This window comes from Hippocampus bargibanti, linkage group LG03, assembly GCF_051943395.1.
Source record: "Hippocampus bargibanti isolate YZ-2025 linkage group LG03, ASM5194339v1, whole genome shotgun sequence".
In the NCBI taxonomy this organism is placed as follows: domain Eukaryota; kingdom Metazoa; phylum Chordata; class Actinopteri; order Syngnathiformes; family Syngnathidae; genus Hippocampus; species Hippocampus bargibanti.
In genome coordinates this window covers 31799209-31813286 of record NC_142736.1, presented here as the reverse complement: position 1 = coordinate 31813286, position 14078 = coordinate 31799209, and the positions used below count along the sequence as shown (strand labels likewise).

The 14078-nt window shown below is 40.4% G+C and overlaps 1 protein-coding gene across 7 annotated transcripts in view; it reads left to right on the top strand.

The window, feature by feature from the left end:
• Positions 1-14078, top strand: part of akap13a (A-kinase anchoring protein 13a) — a 121418-nt gene that overhangs the window by 68102 nt on the left and 39238 nt on the right. For 6 of the 7 annotated variants that reach the window (XM_088993093.1, XM_088993094.1, XM_088993088.1 and 3 more), the window contains 2 exons: positions 7860-7996; positions 9876-10237. In XM_088993093.1, coding sequence (XP_088849219.1) covers positions 7860-7996; positions 9876-10237 — 499 coding nt within the window. The remainder of the gene's footprint in view (positions 1-7859; positions 7997-9875; positions 10238-14078) is intronic. The other variant, XM_088993091.1, reaches the window with a different exon arrangement.

Below are 14078 nucleotides of genomic sequence, written 5' to 3'. Positions count from 1 at the left end.
AGATGTGATACGATCTGTTTTCGTCAATGGATGTGTTTGCTTTCAACATTTAGCATGTAGCAGAGGTGCACATTCCACCATGACGTCTCTGATCCATTGTTGAAAAGGACGCTTTGATCCTCTCCTCTTTCATCTCGAACTGCTTCATACAAAAAAAAGGGTGTGCAGAAAGTGCTTACGATTGAATGACTGTCTTTGTGTTATAATAATAATATTAATACATTTCATTCGTAAGCGTCTTTCAAAACTCTCATGGTCACTTTACAGTCACTGGATCCGTTTTTCTGTGGGTGAGCAGCGGCAGTCACACGCGCCAGCCTTCACTCAACCCGGAATAACTCAAATAGATGGAAAGCTAGCTAGCTATTGTCATATTATTTCATTTATTTCTCCTATTAACTTCAAGATGGTGCCGCGAGTGGCTCTTTCCAGCAGCTCCTGTATTTTGTTTTTCTACTTCTTCCCTTCCTTTCCTCTTCCTTCCATCACTTTGCTGCTGTGAAATGTAAATTCCTCCACTGCGAGACTATTAAAGGCCAATCCCAAAAAAAAAATAGCTTTTATGCTGACTCTGCAAAAAAAGTAGGGTTGCTGTTGTTTTTGTTGATGTATTGAAGAAAAAAAAAACTATATAAAAGTGTTAGCCATATTTTTGGGGTCAATGAATACTCCTTTGGTAACTCTGCATCAAGCATCCTTGTTATCATGGAAATGTTCTTCTCAGATTTAACTTTCGTCATCCTCTGAGAATAAACCCAATAGAGGAGCAAATAAAATGAAGACTTTATCTGCAATCTGTGTCTGTCGGGGGGGGGAACACATTAGGTAGCGACTCAGGGTATGAAAATGTGCGGGTGAAATGGAATGAAGGCGCCGTGTGATAGGAAGGGCCGATGCCTGCTTTATCTTCTCCGTTATTTCTCACCACATTCATTTCTGTGGAAGCGAATGATTTGTTGGAATCATATCTATGCATTTTCTTTACTTTTCTCTCGCTACGTATATTTTCTTGCACACTTCTGTGGCCTCTCTCTCTCTCTCTTTTTTTTTTTTTTTTTTTTTTTACCGGTGATGTCCAACACCTCTGAAGTTGTTGTGAAAGAGCGATTCATGCTGGTCATGAGCTAACACACTTGAATACAAAACCCGCCTCATCGGGTTGCATCCCCCCTGCGAGACTCAACTCGGATTTGCTGATGTCTCTCGCAGATGTGCCTTGAAACATAAACATTACTCTTGTCGTTCCAATTGTTCGTTTAACCTCAGTCACAGTGGGGGGTGTGGAAAGGGAGAGGAAAAAAAAAACAAAACAATTCCCCACTTTAAGAAATGCAAATATGCGCCACGCTGGGTTCGGTGTTTTAGTCAAATGGAGATAAGCTAACCGTACTGTAAAAAGCTCCACTTGACACTGATATTTTTTTTTTACTCAAAGGCTGCATTATCTCAGAATGGATTAATGCTCAAAATGTGATTTAATTACACTTGTTCCATATATTTAATTGCAGTGTGAAATTTCATAAGCATGTCTATCATGAGTAGAATTACAAAAATAGTTAGAAGAAACTACAGTGATAGATCGGTTTACGATCCCCTTGGCTTACGAACTTTTCTGTTTATGAACGTTAAATTGATGACATTTTTACCTTGGCATACGAACTTTTTTTCTTCACGGAGTTGCCTCAATGAGTTATGTGTCGTTCGCGAATGAGCCCGTTCTAACAACAAAATGGCAGCCGGTTGTTTTTGTCCTCGATTCCCCGCCCCCAATCTTCGGTTAAAGACACGTGATTGGTCACGAACTCAAAAGTGACGGGGGGTGGTTTCAACATTAAAGAGACAGGCAGACGACAGTGAGAGAGTTTCAACTTTGATAGTTCAAAGGCAGAGTGTAGACTGCAAGGTTAAAATATCCCATCAATCAGGATTCACAAACAACCCGCACAAGCACTTGATGCAAAAAGCTGTCAACCCAGCTAAACAGAACACAATTGATGACAAAACTTTCTGAATATTCAGTGCGAGTCTTAAAAGGTAAAATATAGCTATATGCGGTGGAATCTTTGTAAAATACGCTCAGTAGAAGTCATTTGAAGCCATTTTACAAATTACGGACACAACTTGTCCGGAGACGTCGGTTGTCCTTTAAGGTCAAAAAAGAAAGAGGAAGAATCTACAAGAGCCCCAACAAGTGAGCTTTCTTTAGCTATGTCCAGGCACAAAATGGATGACATCATGTTTTCATTTTGCATCATTTCTGCGAGAAAGGAAGTTATTCTTTGTCCTCCCACAGAACATTTTTTTAGCCCTGAGGGGAAGTGTTTTCTTGCGTGTGTGTTACACGCTGTGAGGACCTCTCTCGCCGTGGAAACAAATGAGGACGTCTCATTGACAAACAGCGGAGAGGCTAAAGTCATGCAGTTGCTCCAAAGTCAACGTTGAATTTTCAGGGAAAAGACTCGAGCTTCTCTAAAGAGCTTTTGTTATTGTTGTGAGAGGTTTTTTTTTTGTCAAACCACTAAAAGCATCACTTCCTTGGCTTCTCAGTTTATGTCTCAACTGACAATTACTCAACAATAAAGACAGACGCACACTGGAAAATTGATTCAGTCACTCACCATCAAGGGTCGCAAACAAAATATACATGCGGTGACTGTAAAATGTAAAAATAAAAAAATATATGTGACATGATGACAACCACATAATGAAGTTTTCGGAATACCTAAATTGTATGCGATTTAGCTGTTTAGCTGTGATTTAGCTGTTTAGCTGTGTAGCTGTTTGTCCAACATTATAAAGAAACCTTGCCATTTTTGAGTGCTTTTTGTACTGTTGTTTTTATGATGACTCAATAAAAGGGTACCGTATTTTCCGATGTATAAGACGCACCGGAGTATAAGGCCCAATAAATGGTTTCTTTTCAAACATTTTCCATATAAAGTGATACCTTGACTTATGAACTTAATTCCCAGACATAGTGTGTAAGGCGAAAAGTATGTATCCCAAAAATTAATTTCCCATAGGAAACCATTAAAATGAGAATAATACGTTCCGAGGTTCCCATAAAACATAATTTTCTAATTTTTTAAGCCTTAAAACTACACAAACTATACCTTATTTTATGTTTAATAAATGTGCTATGGGATTATAATTAAAGAAATAAACTATACTACATAATAAAGTCATTTTATTTAACTTTGTGTTGGTCGTTGATGGCTTGATGGAATGGATGTCTTTTTGCATAAAGTGAATCAAGAAGCTCTGGGTTGTACATCTTCTGAAGTTGTGATATTGCAACAGGTGCAAGCAGACACACTAGAAACATAATTAATAGCTGGTTCCCTTGCTTGTCTTTTCATTTCAAATTGGACTGATGGCTAGTGCGGGTTATTTGTGGAGCCTGATTGATGGGAATTTTAACCTTGCAGTCTACACTCTGCCTTTGAACTATCAAAGTTGAAACAAGTGAAATGTCACCGTTTTCTGTCCATTTTGTCATTCTCTCTGTGTCGTCTGCCTGTCTCTTTAAATAAAATAATGTTTTCACCACCTCCCCTCACTGCTGCATTCTTGACCAATCACGTGGCTTTAACCGATGACTGGGGGCGGGGAATATAGGACGAAAACAAGCCGGCAGCCATTTTCTTTTAGGAGAACGGGCTCGTTCGCATCCGTGTGTATCCCGAAAAAAGTTTGTATGCCAAGGTAAAATTATCATAAATTTAACATTCAAAAACTGAAAAGTTAGTAAGCCAAAGGGTTCGTAAACCGAGGTATCACTGTAGTGGGTTAAACCATTGCCAGATTATTTGTACATATGTACACGCATATCCAATTGAAATATGAATACAGTGAACGTTCTTCGCTGAGATATGTTCAAAACCGGTGGGATTAGCCAAAAAATGGTCACTGTCCCAAGAGAGCCAGTTTGAGAAACCATAATCATGACCACAATCTTGATTTTTATCATCCAAAGGAAAATGATGACTAATTATTCAACTAAAGCATTTTTTTTTATTCCTAATAACGTCCCTCAGCAGTACTAGTGCGTCTGATAGTTACTCAGAGGATCAACCGGTGTGATTCTATCCACCCCATGGTGGAATTTTCCTCCCTGGAGCAGCTGACTTTGGGTCAACTGCAGTCTATCAGTCTGACAAATGTTGTTCTTAACACTCTTATCTTCTGTGGAACGTACAGCAGCGCATGCTTAAGTCACATGTCTTAACCTAGACCGGTGAGCCAAAGTCCTCTGGCTGTTCCTCGGTCAAACACATGTCAAAAGTAGATTGAAGTGTACCTGTGGTAGTCTGATAAATATGGTTTACAGTGATACCTCGGTTTACAAACCCCTTGGCTTACGAACTTTTTGGTTTACGAACGTTAAATTTAGGAAAATTTTGCCTTGGCATACAAACTATTTTTCGAGATACACGCGCAGCTGCCACAATGAGCGATCTGTTGTTCGCGAACGAGCTCGTTTTCCTGACAAGAAAATGGAAGCCGGCTTGTTTTGGTCCTCTATTCCCCGCCCCCAGTCTTCGGTAAAAGCCACGTGATTGGTCAAGAACGCAGCAGTGAGGGGAGGTGGTTTAAACATTAAAGTGACAGGCAGATGACAGAGAGAATGCCAAAATGGATTTCAACTTTGATATTTGTCCAAAGGATGAGTGTAGACTGCAAGGTTAAAATTCCCATTAATCAGGCGCCACAAATGACCCGCACAAGCAATGCAAAAAGCTATCAACCCAGCTAAAAAGAACACAATTGATGAGGAACTAGGTAAAATTAACGCAGAGAAAGCACCTACAAGGAATAATTCCTCAGGAAAAGTGTGTATCCCAAAAATTAATTTCCCATAGGAAACTATTAAAATGAGAATAAACCGTTCCCGGGCTCCATAAAACATAATTTTCTACTTTTTAATTTTCTAAGCCTTAAAGCTACACAAAATATACCTTATATACAAAATATACCTTAGACTGCAAGGTTAAAATATCCCATCAATCAGGCTCCACAAATAACCCTCAAAAGCCATCTGTACTTGATGGAAAAAGCTATCAACCCAGCTAAACAGAACACAATTGATGAGGAACTAGATAAAATTATCGCAGAGAAAGCATCTACAAGGGATCATTCCTCAAGATGGTGAAAGAAGGCTACGTTCCTCAAGTGTTTAATGCTGATGAAACCGGCTACTCCATTCCATCAAGCCATCAAGGACCATCACAAAGGTAAATAAAACTACTTTATTATGCAGTAGTTTATTTCTTTAATTATAATACCATAGCACATTTATTATACATAAAATAAGGTATATTTTGTGTAGTTTTAAGTTTTACAAAATTAGAAAGTAGAAAATTCTGTTTTATGGGGACGGATTATTCTCATTTTAATGGTTTTCTATGGGAAATTAATTTTGGGGATACACACTTTTCGTTTTACACACTGTCTGGGAACCAATTAAATTCGTAAACCAAGGTATCACTGTACATATGTACAAATAATCAGGCAATGGTTTAACCCACTATTTACCCCATGTAACAGTTTCAGATTGCCAAACAAAAATTGTTCATTCTTTGCTCCTGTGCTGCAAGAAATATTAGTTCTAATGCAGACGTATGTGGCAGGAGATAATCCCGAGGCCTTGTTTGACTCATCCCCTCACTTTACGATATCCATGTGCAACCACGGAACACTAAAGTGACTCAAGGGTCTGACAGTTGACTTAACCTTTTGTTATTCATGAGAAGGCAGCATTGCAATTGCTTGTGTGTGTGTGTGTGTGTGTGTGTGTGTGTGTGTGTGTGTGTGTGTGTGTGTGTGTGTGTGTGTGTGTGTGTGTGTGTGTGTGTGTGTCCACTTTCTCACACCTGTCCATGAAACATTGCAGGCCAGTGCAAGTTTTGTCAGCTGTCTCTCTCTCTCTGACACAGAAAGACACATACACAAATGCAAACACAGACACACGACAGGTGATAAATCAATGATTCACTCCATAGTTTAATGTTATCTGATCATCTAGGCTGGATTTTAACTCATTCACTGCCAGACAATGTGCAAAAAATATTTTCACTCAAATTGCTGGACTCACAGGATCTTGAGTTTGAGGACGACATAAACATTCAATACAGCTTGACAAATCTTACACTTCTTTCATCAGATAGAAAGACTTAATTCCTAAATTATATGGGTCTGGAGTTATATGAGCTTGAAATGGGGAGGGCTGTACACGATACAATTCAATACAATATTTATATAATGCTGAAGCTGTAACAAAGAGCTAAAATGGACAAAAGGCAAATGCTGCCCCCTCGTGGAAGGGAAAAAACATTTCCAGAGGTCTGACCAGAACTTTATTGACAACCCTAAATAAAAAACAAAAACAAATTCGGGCATGGCGCTCAACGTCACACATTTCAATACCCGAATAAATTCGGGAATGGCAGCAAATCAGTTAAAGGACAACCGATGCCTCCGGACAAGTTGTGTCCATAATTTGTAAAATCACTTCAAATTATTTCTACTGAGCACATTTTACAAATATTCCACTGCATATAGCTATATTTTACGTTTTAAGACTCCCGCTGAATATTCAGGAAGTCTTGTTTTTGAGTTGGTGACTATTCCTGATGTGACGTCACGGAGGGAACGCCCCTGACCGAGAAAGCGACACACAATGCATTTTGGGTACTTTGTTTGGTCTGAAAACATCGTGTTGATCCGTGTTGATGGCGAAATTAGAAGAAAATCATATAAATAACACAATGGTGAATCGTTGTGTGTTGCACCAAGACTACTATTTGATACTAGTTGACACAAATTCCCAGCAGACAAATCAGCCCATTTCCAACAGAGCTTGGGCGCCATCTTGTGCATTTCCTCGGACGCTACATTGGAGTCCTGACGGCTCGAATTGATACGGAAGGACTTCTTTAATCGATTGCAAACATGTATGCTTTCCTCTTCAGAACTATTTGAATCATATTCATAACTGGATGAGTAACAAGAGAGCATCTTCTCCGAATCTGAAGCCATTGTTTTGATTCTGGAGCAAGGCAAGACGTCCTGGCGTGACGTCACGAACAAGGGGGCGGGACTTTCTGAATCTCGCCGTTTCCGAGCTCATTTTGTGGCAGTTTTGGGACACTGAGTCATTTTTATTGGTGTTTTGCATTTGACTAAAGATATCAGCTTGCATGTTTTGGGTATTTTAGATGCTATAAAACGTTTTTCTGATGTCAGTTAGGAAACAAAAAAAAATGCAGTCGGTTGTCCTTTAAACCTTTTTCTCACAAGTTTGCTGACTGACAAATTTCCATGTTAACTTCAACTACGCAGTCACATTTTAACAAGAAAAAAAAATGACGCAGCAGAGATGCCACATTTTAACCGACAATTAGCATCACCCTAGATAACATTCTTCCTCAGTTAGATTTCATTTTGGAATTAATACAACTTTATCCATCCACACGGGTTTAACGTCTCTGATATGACCTCGCCAGTGGGTAACGTGACCTGTCGATTACTTTCACACACACACACACACACACACACACACACACACACACACACACACACACACAGTGTGATGGGAAAAATAAGGTGGACTAAGACACACAAACGGCAGTTGTTTTCCCACAGCATTTTTTTCTTTTTTTGTGTGTGTAAATCAAAGACAGTCCAGCCATTTAGCCAATTGCTCCTTTCACACCATCGCACATTTCAAGAACCACATTTCACCCTCCTGTTTTTTGTATTCACAGTCGTAACATCAATCAATTGTTCTCATTAACTTCCTTATTACCATGTTCTTCCATTTTTCACCATTGGCATAAAAAGCTGTTGTGTCTTTTCAGGGTCATCGCGGTCATCAACGTTATCCAGCAGGACGCTCAGCAGCAACAGTTATTCCTCGACCGTTCATAAAGACTCGGCCAGCGACATCGAGAGCTTGCTGAGCGCCGAGGTGGGGTATGACAGCGTCTTCATCAAGGTTTGAGGCTCTACAGGAGAACATCTAACGCCTGCATTTGTAAAACAATATTGAAAAAACATTTTAAAAAACATATTTTCAATTCTCATATAAATTCGGGAATGGCAGTGAACGGGTTATTTGAAAACACATTTTTATGAACAATCTAAAAATGTGCCTTGAGGTACTTTCAATGTCATTTTCAGTTGACAGAAATGTGCAAAATGGCCGCACCCTGAGCTATACAGTGACACCTCAACTTACAAACTTAATTGGTTCCCAGACAGAGCGTGTAAGGCGAAAAGTGTGTATCCTAAAAATTAATTTCCCATAGGAAACCATTAAAATGAGAATAATCGGTTCCCTGGTTACCATAAAACATAATTTTCTACTTTCTAATCCTTAAAACTACACAAAATATACCGTATTTTATGTATAATAATTGTGCCATTGTATTATAATTAAAGAAATAAACTTTACCGTATAATAAAGTCATTTTATTTACCTTTGTGATGGTCGTTGATGGCTTGATGGAATGGAGTGGCCGGTTTTATCAGCATTTGCGCATTCTCTGGGCGCTACATTGGAGTCCAGGTGCCTCAAAATGATACGGAAGGACTTCTTTAATCGATTGCAAAGATTTATGCTTTCCTCTTCAGAACTATTTGAATCATATTCATAACTGGATGAGTAACTAGAAAGCATCTTCTCCGAATCTGAAGCCATTGTTTTGATTTTAGAGCAAGGCAAGACCTCCTGGCGTGACGTCACGAACAAGGGGGCGGGACCTTCTGAAACGGAAACTTTCTGAGGTCATTTTGAAGTAGTTTTGGGATACTTTAAGTCATTTTTATTGGTGTTTTGCATTTGACAAAAAAAAGCCTGCGTTTTTTTTTTGTGATATTTTAGATGCTATAAAACGTTTTTCTGATGTCAGTTAAGAAACAAAAAAGTAATGTCGGTTGTCCTTTAAGCGTCATTAGCGTGTCACGTGGCCGCGCCTGAATGAACCCCCGCGGTCACGTGATCACTGACTTCCCATAGGAAGTAGTGCGGGCTGGCACAAAGCCTACCTTTCACTACGGGCTCTCCTGACAGAAGTGTCTCTGTGTACAGACTTCTTGTGCCGCAGCTGGTGGGACAATAGGTCACAGTGAGAGAGCGTGTACCTTCAAATGAACTCTTAATATACTTGCTTGTATGTGTGCGTGAGCGCATGCATTTCTCTTCGTGCAACATTTCCCATCGCGCCAAATAATAATAATAATAATAATAATAATAATACATTACATTTTAAGCGCCTTTCAAAGCTTTCAAGGACACTGAAGAGGAAAGCATACATGTTTGCAATCGATTAAAGAATTTATTCCGTGCCATTTTGAGGCAACATTGGGGGGAAATGTCTCACCCAAAAAGAGGCAGAAAATGGCCACCGAGCTCCTGTGAGGAATGAATCAGCCCGTTTCCACAGGCTGATAAATTCCTTACATGGAGCTTGGACGTCCTCTAATGGCTCTTTCTGGTGCAACACGAGGTTTTCAGACCAAACAAGCATTGACGTGATGGAAGGACTGCTACAATGTGTCCTTTTTTTCGGTCAGGGGCGTTCCTTCAGTGACGTCACGTACGGACTCGTCACCAACTCAAAAACAAGACTTCCGGGATATTCAGCACGAGTCTTAAAACGTAAAATATAGCGACATGCGGTGGAATCTTTGTAAAAACGCTCAGTAGAAGTCATTTGAAGCCATTTTACAAATTATGGACACAACTTGTCCGGAGACGTCGGTTGTCCTTTAAGTGCGGCTTCCTTGGATAACTGTGCCAGTCATGATAACAGTATGATACTTCATGATTATAACAACACAAAATAAAAGTCATTTCACCTCAATTGTTACAGAATGACGAGCGAGTGACGGGCGGCGACAGCACCAGTGAGGTCTCCATCTCCTGCTCCTCTACGGACGACACGGCCAGCGTTGGCCCGTCCAGCTCCAGCACAGAAGGCAGCCAGGGCCTGGGCAGCAGCGGCTGGAGCCCCGAGGAAGGCCTCCTCCCGCCGGGGCCTTCTGTTGCCGCCACGGACGCAGGAGGAGGAGGAAGCGTCGCCGCGGACGCCGAGGAGGAGGCCAAGGACAGGGTGGCCGAGGTGCCGCGGCGTTGTCTTTTACGCAGCAGCCTGCGATCCCTCTCGCCTCTTCGTCGGCACAGTTGGGGACCCGGGAAGAACCACGGAGGAGGCCCGGCGATGAACCAGCGGAGGTAAGGTTGGGAGTTAGACGGTGCAGAAAGATGCTAACGTTTGCATATTTTTGCTTTTCTTCAGATACAGTAATACCTTGCTTGCTTAGGAACTTAATTGGTTCCCAGAGTGTGTAAGGCGAAAAGTGTGTATCCCAAAAATTAATTTCCCATAGAAAACCATTACAATGAGAATAATCCATTCCCAGGTCCCCATAAAACATAATTTTCTACTTTTTCTTAGCCTTAAAACTACGCAAAATATACCTTCTTTTATGTATAATAAATGTGCTATGGTATTATAATTTAAGAAATAAACTGTACTGTATAATATAGTCGTTTTATTTACCTTTGTGATGGTCATTGATCCATTAACGGAATGGAATGGCTTCATCAGCATTAAACACTTGATGACAAACGTAGCCTTCTTCTTTCACCATCTTAAGGAATGATCCCTTGTGGGTGCTTTCTCTGCAATAATTTTACCTTATTCCTCATCAGTTGTGTTCTGTTTAGCTGGGTTGATAGCTTTTTGCATCAAGTGTACAGATGGTTTTTGCGGGTTATTTGTGCAGCCTGATTGATGGGATATTTTAACCTTGCAGTCTACACTCAGTCTGCCTTTGAACTATCAAAGTTGAAACTCTCTCATTGTCTGACTGCCTCTTTAATGTCTAAACCACCTTTAACCGAAGACTGGGGGCGGGGAATAGAGGACAAAAAAGTCGGCAGATATTTTCAAATAAATTGAGTGAAAATTGCAGAAGAAACGTGTGTAAAATACCCCCCAAAAAGTTGAAATAAGTATGGTACCGATAAAAATTTCAATTCATTACAATTAATTACATTTAAATGCAAAAAGCTTTGGCCACAAAATGAATTGCTCTAAACATGTCATAAATTGAGTGAAAATTGCAGAAGAAACATATCAAAATTACATATCAAATCAGGTGGAAAAAAATGTGTGAAAATGCTGAAGGAAAAAAAGTAAACAGTATCACGGAGTGGGGGTGAGAAATGGGGCGAAGTTGGTCTTTCACTTCCTGCCTGTCTCGTTCTTCACCTCCCAGCTGCAAAGGGAGACTGGCACTTCACAGGAGAAGGTACATCTCATTGTATCGGTTCCTATTGGTGTGACAACTTTTTGGGTAGCTGCATTTAGCCTCCCTAGAGAATACACAATAGTAGTCGTAGTAGTCTCGCGCATTTGCTTTTTCCAAACGACCTCTGCATTGTTGCTGTTTCCCCGCAGGCGACTGTACTGCTGTGAAAATGTGTTTTTTTTTTGCTGCTTAGAACTCTGCTAAAAAAACACACATGCGTAAATGTGAAGTATTTGTGGTTTGAGGGTTGCATTTTGTAGCAAAGTGAATTCTTAAACGATCACGCATGACACAAAATAGAGTGATTTTTAATGTAAGGTGTTTGTATGGAAAAAGGCTGTGGTGATATCGGAAATCTCGATCTATGAAAAAAACACTGACAAAATGAATGAAAATGAGAAACAAGTGAGAGTAGTTAAAAAAGGCTGCATGTACTACTAGGGAAAGCTGTTTGAATAATCTGTGAAAGTATCCCCCCAAATAGGTAAATGTTGTTAGAAAGTATTAAAGGACAACCGACACCATTTTTTTGTTTCCTAACTGACATCAGAAAAACGTTTTATAGCATCTAAAACACCCAAAACATGCAGGCTGATATTTTTAGTCAAACGCAAAACACCAACAAAAATGACTTAAAGTGTCCCAAAACTGCCACAAAATGAGCTTGAAACTGGGTAGATTCTGAAAGTCCCGCCCCCTTGTCACTCCAGTATACTCCTTCACAAACTACCTCGCTCCAGAATCAAAACAGTGGCTTCAGATTTGGAAAAGATGCTTTCTTGCTACTCATCCAGTTATGAGTATGATTTAAATAGTTCTGAAGAGGAAAGCATAAATGTTTACAACCGATTAAAGAAGTCCTTCCGTATTAGCGATCCATGCGCACCAAATCCAGCAGACATTTAAACAGCTTCTTCCCTCAAGCTATTAACTCTTTAAGCAGTAGCCCAAATGGAACTACAGTAAAGTCTCGTTATATCGATATCGGATATATCGATAGTCCCGATTATATCGATACTATTTCTATGCACGCACGGAGAAAATTACATGCAAACATGGTCGGATATATCGATAGTCCCGGTTATATCGATATTTTTCGGACTCCCTTGAATATCGATATAACGAGACTTTACTGTATATAGTGCCTCTTTGCAATTTTGGATGATGATACTAGAGCAGCGTGTTCTGCCGGAAACAAATTCCTTGTGTGTTCTACGAGTTTGTAAGGCGAAAAGTGTGTATCTCAAAAAAAAAATCCCATAGGAAACCATTAAAATGGGAATAATCCGTTCCCGGGTTTCCATAAAATATACTTTTCAACTAAATAAGCCTTAAAACTACACACAACATACCGTATTCTATGTATAATAAATGTGCTCTTGTATTGTAATGAAAGAAATACTGAATTGTATCATAAAGTCACTTTATTTACATTTGTGATGGTCATTTATGGCTTGATGGAATGGCGTTGTAGGTCGAAGGTCAAAGGGAATTGCTGTTTGGAAAGAGAGGCGCATTACATGACGACTGTAATTAAAGAAATAAACTGTGCTGTAAAATAAAGTTTTATTTACCTTTTTTAATGGTCGTTGATGGCTTATGGAAGGAGAGTCACCTTCCATATGGACTGTTGGTAACTTAACCTGTGGTGCTGTTCGGTCGTGTGCGTCCGCCGAAGATCACTCCGCCAGCCGTGGTGTGTGTGTATTATGAAAATAGTGCTCATTATAAGGCTTAATTTTCATAAATTTTACGTTTGTAAGACAAAAAGTTTGTAAGTTGAGGTCTCACTGTACTTGGCAATAAAGATGATTCTGATTCTGGTATCAGTTTGAGCCGTTTGCAAGCGAAGGACTTCTTTAATCGATTGCAAACATTTATGCTTTCCTCTTCAGAACTATTTGAATCATATTCATAACTGGATTAGTAACAAGAAACCATCTTTTCCTAATCTGAATCCATTGTTTTGATTCTCGAGCAAGGCAAAACGTCCTGTCGTGACGTCACGAACAAGGGGGCGGGACCATCTGAAACGGAAACTTTCTGAGGTCATTTTGAAGTAGTTTTGGGACACTTGAACTCATTTTTATCGGTGTTTTGCATTTGGCTAAAAATATCAGCCTGCGTGTTTTAGATGCTATAAAACGATAAGGGCCGATATTGAACAGGAATTCAGCCATTTTGGACTACTCCCAGGCTCATATTTAAGCCCACTTGAAAGCAGGTGTTGTTGGCAATGCTAAATTACATAACTTACCCCCCCACCCACCCACCACTCCCCAAGCAAACCAACCTAGGCAGCATACAGCAAGATTTCCTTTCCATTTGCCGCCGGTGCGGACGGCCCACGTCTGCATTCACATCTCGTCACTCATCCCGTCCATCAGTCAGTCAGCCGCCTGCGTTAGCAGCTGCTGCGCTGATTCATGTTGGCAGACGAACTCGGGGCTCGGCAAAAAGCGCTGTGTGATAATAATGTCAGGAAGCGGGGAGGGGGCTCAGCGTGACGGATACGTTTTGCGGCCGACTCCCCGAGGATAGGTGAGCGCTTATCTGGTCTTTGACAATCTGCAAAGTCACGTCCACTTGAGGTTAATTATGTTCTTGATGCGACGGGCCGATGATTTGCTGGATAATGGGGTGCCATGCAAAACCTCAGGACTGGAAGGATGATAAGGGATATTTATCAGCGCAGCAGCCCGGCCGGGGGTAGCTCATCCTGAAATGTAGCCGCTGGTTTTTCCACTCCGTGATTGCCT